This window comes from Chelonoidis abingdonii, chromosome 10, assembly GCF_003597395.2.
Source record: "Chelonoidis abingdonii isolate Lonesome George chromosome 10, CheloAbing_2.0, whole genome shotgun sequence".
Lineage (NCBI taxonomy): Eukaryota > Metazoa > Chordata > Testudines > Testudinidae > Chelonoidis > Chelonoidis abingdonii.
The window spans coordinates 35,399,654-35,411,336 of record NC_133778.1 but is presented as its reverse complement, the minus strand read 5'-3'; the positions used below and the strand labels follow the sequence as shown (position 1 = coordinate 35,411,336).

The window sequence follows — 11,683 nt, the reverse complement described above, 5'->3', positions numbered from 1 at the left end:
CTTGCAAATGTAGAATTATGTACAAAAAATAACCGCATTCAAAAATAAAAAAGTGTAAAACTTTAGAGCCTACAAGTCCCCTCAGTCCTACTCCAGCTAATTGCTCAGATAAACAAGTTTGGTCACAATTTGCAGCAGATAATGCTGCCCACTTCTTGTTTACAGTGTCACCTGAAAGTGAGAACAGGTGTTTGCATGGCAGTGCTGTAGCCAGCATCACAAGATATTTACTTGCCAAATGCGCTAAATATTCATATGTCCCTTCATGCTTCAACCACCATTCCAGAACACGTGCATCCGTGCGGATGACAGGTTCTGCTTGATTACCATCCAAAGCAGAGCGGACCGATGCATGTTCATTTTTATTATCTGAGTCAGATGCCATCAGCAGAAGGTTGATTTTCGGTGGTTCAAGTTCTGTAGTTTCCGCATTGGAATGTTGCTCTTTTAAGACTTCTGAAAGCATGCTCCACACCCCATCCCTATCAGATTTTGGACGACACTTCAGATTCTTAAACCTTGGGTCCAGTGCTGTAGCTATCTTTAGAAATCTCACATTGGTACCTTCTTTGCCTTTTGTCAAATCTGCTTTGAAAGTGTTCTTTAAATGAACATGTGCTGGGTCATCCACCAAGACTGCTATAACATGAAATATATGGCAGCACATGGGTAAAACAAAACAGGAGACATAGAATTCTCCCCCATGGAGTTCACTCACAAATTTAACTAACACTTTTTTTTTTTTTTTAACAAGCATCATCAACATGGAAGCATGTCCTCTGGAATAGTGGCCAAAGCATGAAGCGGCATATGAAGGTTTAGCATATCTGGCATGTAAATACCTTGCAATGCTTGCCACAAAAGTGCCATGTGAGTGCCTGTTCTCACTTTCAGATGACATTGTAAATAAAAAGCAGGCAGCAGTATCTCCCATAAATGTAAACAACCTTATTTGTCTTAGCTATTGGCTGAACAAGAAGTTGTACTGAATGGAATCGTAGGCTCTAAAGTTTTAAATTGTTTTGGTTTTGAGCGCAGTCATGCAACAAAAAGAAATCTACATATGTAAGTTACACTTTCATGATAAAGAGATTGCACTACAGTACTTGTATGAGTTGAATAGAGAAATACTATTTCTTTTATAATTTTTACAGTGCAAATATTTGTAATCAAAAGTAATATAAAGTGAGCACTGTACACTTTGTATTCTGTGTTGTAATAGAAATCAATATATTTAAAAATGTAGAAAAACATCCAAAATATTTAATAAATTTCAACTGGTATTCTATTAATAGTGCATTTAATCACGATTAATTTTTAATTGAGATTAATTTTTTGAGTTAATCACGTGAGTTAAATGCAATTAAACAACCCCAATTATTACTTTATTTTTTGGTAGAAAGAAACATAAGAAGGGCCATATTGGGTCAGACCAATGGTCTATCTAGCCCAGTATCCTGTCTTCGGACAGTGGCCAATGCCAGGTGCTTTAGAGGGAATGAACAGAACCGGGCAATTATAGAGTAATCCATCTCCTGTCATCAAGTCCCAGTTTCCAGCAGGTGGATGTTCAGGGACACACAGAGCATGATATTGTATCCCTGACCAATTTGCATGTGCTTGATTGAAAAGGAAAGTTGATCTTTTGACAAGGAAAGCAAGCATCCTGGGCCCAGTCTTGCTGCCTTTAAAGCTAACAGCAAGACTCCTGATGGCTTTACTTGGAACAGAGCTGGCTTCTCTGACTGCAATTTACCTTAATGCAAAGGGTCCTGATGAGGCCACTTAACCTCCATTTAAATCTTTAAGAGTGCCTAGTGCAAAGGGCACTGGGGTGAATTTTACTTTCTCAGTGTGCTCACTTTAATTCATTTTGCTTTGGCACAGCACTTGATCACCTCTTAATCCTTCTCCAGTAAGGATCTGATAAGACATGAGCTACTTTATCATTTACAAGACAGCATTTATGAAGGGGAAGCTATTCTGGGCTCCATTCAGCCTGATTGATGAATGGGGCATTAACCCATGGAATGCAGCTTTCCTGGTACAAGCAGCATGTGGGCTGGCCCTTCTCCAGCCAGCAATACCCAGTTTTGTAATTGCATTGGCTAGGTGAATAGCTCAGCACAGCAGCACTTATGGGAGAGCTTTGTGCCACTGCAACCTCCCCGTCTGGAATAACTTCTCACAACCCATCACCTTGAATCAAGACTTGTACACCAGTCTTCAAAGCTCACACTCAGATAAACCATGTTCACAGGCTGTTCAGTTCAACAGCACACATATGATACCGAGCAGAAAAATGAACATGCAATGTTTAGCAATAATATGCATTTCAGTTTAACCATTTAAGTTACAATTTAGCAAAGAAAAAAGTGCACTATTGATTTAAAATAGATTTATCCAGGAAAGGGTGGAAAATATGATCAGAGTGAGTAAATTCAGGTGGTTTTGGAGCTTGATGAGAGCTTAAACATGAGGGCCATGAGATGCCTGTTCTGCTGTTTGTTTTATGAAACATTTTCATACTTTTGAACACTATAGGGTTTGTTGCAAGTCAGTTCTTGCTATTTCTGAGTACAAGTATCCCCAAAGGAAAGATGATAGTCTTTTGTACTATGCTAGGAATTGAAAGTATAAACTAGAATCTAATGTAGGCTACATAGCCTAAAAGAGCATGAACATCATCAGTAAAAGGATGGAAGTGATATTTCTCTGAGATAGACCTGAGTGTCACACACTTGGAGAGACTTACAATCAATTTTCCCAACTGGCCCCCGATTGTGGTGCTGAGACTTGGCACACAAATCATTTGAACCTTCCTCACTCACACTGAGACCTGTGAAAGAAAAATCTGGAGATTTTATTTAAAAATAATAAATTTGCATAGTTGACAAATATGTATCACTTCATTTAAATAAATGAGAGCAGGTGTCTAGATCCAAGTGCCTAAACATAAATCTACCTCCAATTCCTTTTCTATCCCATAGTAGTGACAGAAGAACTTAACTGCAAGTCCAGGTCTCCCATCTGCATGCACCTTCCTTTCCTCAAGGGTCTTGCACTTTGGCTGGGATCCCATCCCATCCAGGGCTGGTCTCCTAAAGCAGTGTTTCTCAACCTTTTTAATACCAGGGACCAGCTTGCTGCCTTCCTAAACTGTGTCAGGGAGATCTCAAGGACCGGTGCTGAACATATTTGGGCAGTTAGCCTGCCTCCCTCCTCCCTCACCACCCATTGCATCTACGCTGCTATTTTTAGCATGCTAGTTAGATCAAAACTAGCATGGGTACATCCACCTGAGCTGGAAATTACAGTTCCAGCTTCAGTGTAGACATGCTTTAGGAGACTCAACATGTTTGCCCATATCTGTACAGAAAATGGGGTGGTACAAAAAGAAACCCATGGGTTTCAGTCTGTGGGGAAAAGTCATGGTGAAAGGCAAATCACCCTCTTGGTGGGGGGTTTGACTTTGAATTCTTGCATTGCTGAGTGGATTCTAATCTAATCCAGTATGATGAAAAGTGCTAAAAGAACTGGCACTGAATTAGATACAGCACCTTTTCATGTAATGATTGCAAATCTGCTGGCTTTCTGATGGCCTCCATCGTTCTGTTTATTGTAAATGGAGATCAGGCAGTCAGGCGCTGACATTTCAACAACAGGCAAAATACGAAACGCATTACATCACGTTGGAGGGATACTTTGGTTTGTTTTATCTCAGTGCTTATTACAATGCATATGCAAATAGGATTCTCAACACAGTTGTTTTGTTGGTTGTTTTGTAGCAATGAATGTGGATATAATCACCTGGAAACAAATACAAAACTGATTTTTTCTTCTGTAAACATTCAAACATTCAAGATGTTAGTAATTATTAAATTAGTTTATTGTAAAATGAGAACTACATTTCCTGAAAAGTACTAAAGGGTATGGCTGGCTTACTTAGAAGAATCCTTATGAAACAACATTTACATGAGATGGCTGGATTTAGGGGTAATATAAATTCTATTCATAGTATGTTGTCTTTCCCCTCCTGCCAGCTCCCCCTTTCCCTAATGCTAGGCTGTGTTGCCTTGAGGATGTCTCCTGTTTCAAAGTCACAAGATTTTAATAGAATTGCAGCCACTGGGCCAAAAATCCAAATGTTTGTCTTCAGCCTCATTGGCCTCCTGGTATTTGAAATATAGATTCTGTTCAGATCATGTTGTGCAGTCAAGAATTCATTTTCTTGTTGTAAATTTTGCAAGAGATTGTAAGTCTCTCCCTGCCCCTTACAGATTTCCCACACAAGCAAATTCATTATGTGTAAGCAGTAAATTGAGAATAAAAGAAAAACATTATACAAAAGTTCACCGACTTCTTTTACTGTATGGATAAATGTTCCTAAGTTTCATAAGAAATAGCAGGAATTAATAAGTTGAATCTCTCACCCATTAAGAAGGCTGATAATTTATGGGCAAAGTCGTCCAGTGGCACAATTATTTTTCTTGCCTTTGTCAAAAACCTTAAATAAATTATTCTTTGAATCAAAGATATTACACTGATGCAACTATGTTTATAATAAAACAATATTTTGCTTGTCCTCGTCAGAAGTGAAATGTAACTAGCATGCAAGCAAATTCCTCTTTTGAATGTTACAACTTTAAAGTTGCAGCTCATTTCTCATTGCAGTAGTTTAAGTGAAAACTCAGAGAAAAATCCTTCCTTTTCATTTTACCATTTATCCTAATATATCCACTAGCCAACCCTTTGCATATATCCCTTGATCTCTTTGAAAACAATTTATTAAAAAGGAATTAAAAATGGGCTCAAGGTCCAATGCATAGAAGATTATCTGTCCCTTTTCATGTTAACAGCTGGGAGTATAAAACATCTATATCTTTCATTTAACATTTTATAAGAAGAGAAAAAAAGGATCATAAGAATTATGGCATATATAGAGGCAGTGGGTATATAGGGCAGCTTAAGTATATTGAAAAAGTCTTACTTTGAAACCATCTGGTTGTCATGGGAATATTGTAAAACAGAGGCTACTTCTCTTACTTAACCATCACCGACAACAAGGGGGCAGAGCCTCAGCTGGGGAAGGTTAGCAAAGCTTCACTGACTTCAGTGGAACTATGAGAATTTACAGTAGCTGAGGCTCCATCCCTTGCTTTAAAGTCACTCAAGACACATTTTATTAAGCAGAGCCCTACTATTTAGAACAGAAAGTAGCGATCTGGTATATGCCAGTGCACTATGAATATTACTATAATGTACTGTATGGGTTTGAGTAGCTACACCATACCAAGAGACGTTTAAAGCATACATGAGAAAAATGTCACCAGAAACAACACATTTGATGTAATAAGCAGCATGCTATATAAATTGATTTGAGCACCATGTTCCCGGATGCACTTTGACACATTATGGTCTCTACAAACAGCACAATTTGTAAGATTTTTTATTAAGTCTAGGACATCTTGTTTTAGAGTGCAAAACTGTGTCCATCATCCCAACTAAAATTTAAACTAAACATTAATATGCTAAAGGAAAATGAACATTTGATGTAGCAGTGGCATTAACAAAACATCCAGTGTGACACACAAGCAGATTGGTACACAGTTTGTGAAGGTGCAGTGGAAGATAACTGATTTATTGTTGCATCAGTCTGTGAGAATTAAGTCCCGGTGCAGCCAGTATCACACTTACTATGTGAATAGCGAGTACATTAGTGACACGCTAATATAGATAACACACAGCATTATCCAGTCTATTCTTGTGATAGGTGGCCTGTTACCTTTCACACGGAGGATGGCACTTGATGAGATAGTGCCACTAGAATTTTTAGCCCGAACAACATAGAGGCCAGCATCTGCATCACACACCTTCTGAATGAACAAAGCATGCTTTGTCTCCTTTTGTAAAAGCTTTAAGTGCTCATCTGTGGTCAGTTTCTGGCCCTTCTTGTACCTGAAGCAGAGAGTCAGTTTTCAAGTCAGGTTTAGTGTTTGCTGAAGCAAAATTTGCTGATTTCAGACAACCTCTACAATAATGTTAGCAGTAACAGTAATTGCCAGCAACCACTCCCCAGTTCCCTCCATTTAGACCAGTTATATTTAAACAAGATATACAAAATAGCTACTATGTCGTGTAATGTTAGAAAAGATACAAATGGGAACCCTGATCCTGTAACCTACGCTTTACAGGCTTACACTACTGTGCCACCTCATTGGCAGCAATAGGGTTCTGCTGAGACCAGCTTGCAAGATTGAGTGCTAAGTTTCCTCTCTGAAAATTTTTGGTTTTATTTTTAAATAAAATCTTGCTAACAAAGGGTTAAATTCACCTATGTCTAAAGGGCCTGCAGAAGACCCTATGCATCAAGTAAGCCCTGTAGTAAAGGCTTAAGTGAGTCTTAAATGGTGCACAAACCATCATCCAAGACAAGTCCTTCAAGGAAGGTGGCTAACGCACAGGCCAAGAACTTCGGACACCCAGGTTCAATTCCCTGCTCAGATTCCTGCGTTAACTTGGGCAAGTCACTTAGGCCCACATCCTCAGAAGTATTTAAGTACCTAGTCCAAAGAAATCACTGGAAGTCAGGCACCTTTGAGGATCTGGGCTTTAGTCTCTGTGTGCGTGTCAGTTCGCCTCCTATAAAATGGGGATAAGAACATTAAAGACTGGGAAGCACCCAGATAACTATGGTGAGGATGTGGCCATGTAAGTACCTTAGATAGATTAGACAGAGACACATACACAGGGATTTCAGCCAGAGAAAACAGAAAGAGAGCACATGAGCCTGGTGTTCCCCTCACTTATACCAATGTAAAGCTGGTGTAATTCAATTGGACCAGGTTCTGAGCTAATAATAACTAATGTAGCTTCACTGACTTCAGGGGACCTATGCCAACTGACACCACCAGAAGATCTGGCCCACTGATTTCAATGGTGGTACTGCTGATTTACTTTCTGTTTGATTCTGTAGTTCTACATATACTACATTTAACATTGCTCATATGCAAAACTGCCATTCCTATTATATGATATGTCTGTTAAAATACATAACTCCGTGCAATCAAAATTGGATACAATGATTCTGGCCTGACTATTTATTGTAAAAAAATCCACTTTCACTATTTTCATAAAATTGTGGCTTGAGAAATGTTCAACTTAAAGTTTATTTTGAAAAACAAGTAAAAATCCCAGCAACATATTCTTTTGTGCTGAATCAATGTTTAATAGCACTTAAAAACAGAATTCTAAAGACCTCTTAATTCATCAGCAATATCTTCTCAAAGTGTAGGAGATAGGGATTAAAAACTGATGACTGTGTTACTGATATAGACAGAAGGTACTGAGTGTTTCAGTATTTGATGTGTTTTGCAATTCTTCAGGGAAAAATTCAGATGATTAAAAGACTACCAAAAATAAATTGTACACTGTGTGATAGTTTATGATATGTGGTAAACTCTCTCTCTCTCTCTGTAAATGGAGAGATGTTTCTCTATCGGTCTCTGCTTTCCATTGTAGTACTAGGTATTGCAAAAACTTGGACTAAAATAGCTCCAGGGGCATGGACCTCCGTTAGCAAATTAAAGCAGAGGTTCTTTAATGGGATGATATGGCTATGGGAAATTAGAGAATAAGTGGATGATATGGCTATGGGAAATTAGAGTTGGTTTTATTAAAATAAACCAGCACATAAAGTTCTAAAGATGACTTTATTGTGAAATCTTCTGGACCCTCCATCACGCTCTTAAAATCTTTAGTAAAGGGTTTAGCAAAAGATTTTACTCTGAAGAGATATTTATATTTCTCACTGATAAAAGTTCCTACAAATGTAACAAAAACAACATACTTTTGATTGTTAAAAATTGTGCATGGGAAATGAGAAGCAGACAGAGTGAATATTCAGTGAAAAACTAGAGTCCCTCATGTATATACTTATTTTCTTTGCATTCAGTCTCTCCATTTTTTGGGAAGAGGGAATGCTTGCAAGTAGCAGGCACACTGATAAGGAATTCACCTACAGTAAGTTGGCTCTGAAGGGGGAATTTTCTTTCACAATCATTTAAAAAAGTGGAATGTTATACTGAAAAATAATGTAACAGAAAAAAGTGTTTGATGTGTTTGCATTTGAAAATAAATGTTTGCTGCTCTGATTATTCATAAAGTTGGCAGCAGTGACATTATTTCAAGTGGGTTAATTGAAAAAAAAGTTTTCTTTGTAAATGGAACCATGCAGAAGTGTGGAGTGATATGGATAACAAGCAATTCTCTCTAATTTTCAGATTAGTACACATAGTTATAAGTAGTGCAATGTGTATTTCTATAGGTATATTTAGTTTTTCTCATTGTAAGCTACCCACCATGTCAGTGAAGGCTTTGGAAATCCTGCTACTTCTACTTCCAAAGTCACCGGAGAACCTTCCATGACGGTTACATTGGACAGCAGTTTGGAGAAGTTAGGTGCCTGTCCAGATAGGCTGGCCATGCTGTTCTTTTCTGATGCACTCTTAATCTCTTCTTGGGTGACCATCTGCCTCTGACAGCTTCTGGTGGCATCTGATTGAAACATGAGACCTGAGACTGCATCAGGCAAAGCATGCAGCCTATCCTGGGTTTTAGTAAAGTTATTAATGTCATGCAATTGTTCTTGTGTTTCTTTCATGCTTTGGTGAGCTTCATTGTGTTGTGTATGTGTCTCACACACTTCACTCATCATGCTATATGCAGGCTTTGCATGTATTGTGCAGGTAGCAGTGATGTTTTCAGGTGCTTCTGGTGAACTACAAGTCAAAGGAGATTTCATTCTAAATTTTGGATAGTGATCTATGGTAGATGGGAAAAATCTCTCTAACTCATCTGATGTGGTTTCCCTTCTATGATTTGAAGTGTCAGCATAAGCAACAGGTGTTAAGAGATCAGACTCATCAGTCATTCTTTTACTGCCAGAGTTTATCTGCATTTGCAAGCTATAGGAGTTGACATGCAGACTATGAGAAGTACAGCAGGGCTGCTCTTCCAGCTCAGCTTCAGAATGCAGGACGTCAGATTCAGGCATCTCGGAAAGCAAGGGCAAAGAGATATCATCAGGTGATATACATTTATATTCCTTCCTGGAGAGTATTTCTTTTGCCAGCATCTCAGCCTGTAAACTATCTTCTTTGGCAGAAGGAGACAGCACCATATCCTGTGAAACGAAATCCTCACCAGCTGGGCAGACAACTGAAATATCAGCTAGTCTCGTCTCTTCCTTAAAAATAGAACAAAAAGAGAGAACAAGTAACTGCAGCGCACACCCATATTTTCATGCACAAGTTAGCAATAATATTTGGAATATTACTTCTTATTAAACTCAATCCACTCTGGGAAGCAGGAAGAAATTTGTGTGGCAGAGAATCAGGATAGCATCAAACAGCTTGTATACAGCCTGAAAGAAAATACAATCTGAACACTTTATATTTTTATTGATATAGCACCTAATATCAATGTACAAGCTTTCATGTGAACAGGTGTCAGCCAGTAGATTCCCTGTGCCCTGTGTTTACATGGGTGTTTGTTAATCTGCTACTGCTTTGTGAATGGTCACCATAGTAACATGGTATAGTATCTATTTCCTGCATGAGTTTGACTATACCATTCCTTCTTTATTATAGAAAGTTACTGGGCCTATGAGTTTCTTGGGAAGAAAGTGACTGGTTGCAGTTTGTGGGTTTAGGAGCTAGTCCAGCAGGTTTAAGGAATTTTTAGAACATTTTAAACCTTTTTGATGTGTTTGCATTTGAAAATAAATGTTTGCTGCTCTAATTATTCATAAAGTTGACAGCAGCGATATTATTTCAAGTGGGTTAATTGAAAAAAAAAGTTTTCTTTGTAATGGAACCCTGCAGAAGTGAGGACTTAGGGTTAACTGAGACCTTGCCTGAATCATTACTGGGAGCAAACACATTACTATTATTTTAATATTATAAGATCAGGTCCTAATACAGATTAATTTTCTCTAATCATATTCACAATAATTAGTTGCATGTGGCACATGATTGCACAGTTGCAGCTTCAAAACAGCATGGATATAGGCCAGGTCTACACTAGAAAATTAGGTCAGATTAGAAAATTCACACACTTGAGTGACATAGTTAAGCCAACCTTAGTCCTTGTGTAGACAGCACTAGGTTGACAGAAGAACTCTTCCGTTGACCTACCTACTACCTCTCGGGGAGGTGGATTACCTATGCCAATGGGAGAACAGGTCCTGTTGGTGTAGGTAGGTGTTTACAATGAAGTACTACAGCACTGCAGCTGTGCCACTGTAGCGTTTCAAGTGTAGGCAAGCCCCTAGTCTGGTTTATTTAATTGCTTCTGTGCCTAGACTTTGGCCAGGGTTTTGTACAATGGTAATTGTGAAAGGTGCGGTCACATACCCATCCATCCCATTAAACTACATTTGAACCAAAGCTTCGGGAAGGTATTTTGAGAGCACAGTCCCTTTTTTGTGGTCCAGTGATCCTGTTAAGTTCTGTATAAAATATTTCCTCAATCAGCCAAGTGCATTAATTGATTGTATAGGTCTCCAATTTTCTGTCACTATCTCTATCCACCACACATATTGTCACTAACAAAGGAGCACATGAAGTGTGTGTGTACATGCGCAGCCCTAGCTGGCAAGGGTGCAGCTGAATCTTCTTAGTGGCCTTCAAGATAAGTGTTCAGTGACCATTTCAACAGATCTTTCCTTCTGCATTGTTAGTCAAGTGTTGCTCTGCTTTGTACCTACTTTTACCGGTCTTCGGCACACACAGTAAACAAGACATTCAGCAGTAAAAGAAAAAAATCTGTCAAAAATATATCCAGCCCCTGGGCAGATATCAGTCCTAACATGGCACCAACAACATAGCTTCGTTGTTCAACCCTGGCACTTTGGCCACTTCAGTTGTGGTGATTCCTTACACATACACATCAGTCTCTTTTGGTGAACTGACTGGAAAAAGCAGGAGTTCTACTGCTTTTATTCTGCCTGAAATGATTAATTTGGTCATGAAATGAAGTGGGCTTGGAATTCATTTGCTATAAACACCCACCATTTGATGAACTCTGACCTCACAAATATTGAAAAGAGAATAGAAAATGGGTGTGAACATGGCAAATAAAAATTTCACTTCTTAATGGGCTGACAAGTGTGTGAATGGATTTTCCCTGCTATTCACTCAGATCTAGTCAAGACTACTGCATCAAGCCAAGATATTAAGGTTGGTGATATTGTCAATTGTTTATTAGAATTGTGATTAATTGCTAACCAGACATATCGAACTCATTTGACCTTCCAATATTGTCACAGATATCTGCTTCAGCTTCAGTCCTGCCCAGACTTGCACATCATTGAGCCCTGAGGCTGTATCTGGAGTTCCAGAGACCAAGATCAGACTCTATGTAGTATTCTTTGGAGTACTTCAATAATAAAGTTAGACTAAGTCTATTTATTAGAATATTACCAGAGCGAGAACCTCCTGGAAGAATATTAAAGCCTGAGCAGGCATATTTTAAAATGATAGGACTAAGTAATTTCTAAACAGCTAGTCTCTATGCTCTGAATGAAATCAATGGCCCAGGTCCTTCCCCTTAGTAACGCTGCTTTGTTCCACTCCATCTATATGAAGTGACCCCAAAGTAGATATAGCCTACCATGGAAAGG

General features: G+C 38.6%; 1 protein-coding gene across 2 annotated transcripts in view; it reads right to left on the bottom strand.

Annotated features, from left to right (window-relative positions):
* Positions 1 to 3,501: 3,501 nt before the first annotated feature.
* The window catches only part of CCDC141 (coiled-coil domain containing 141), a 146,395-nt gene continuing 138,213 nt past the window's right edge, over positions 3,502 to 11,683 (bottom strand). Inside the window, exons 24-26 of one of the 2 annotated variants that reach the window (XM_032783827.2) lie at positions 9,097 to 9,247; positions 8,361 to 8,556; positions 3,502 to 5,958 (exon numbers count right to left, since the gene is read on the bottom strand). In XM_032783827.2, coding sequence (XP_032639718.1) covers positions 5,697 to 5,958; positions 8,361 to 8,556; positions 9,097 to 9,247 — 609 coding nt within the window. In that variant the 3' untranslated portion in view covers positions 3,502 to 5,696. Of the gene's footprint in view, positions 5,959 to 8,360; positions 9,248 to 11,683 lie in introns of both variants that reach the window. The other variant, XM_032783824.2, reaches the window with a different exon arrangement.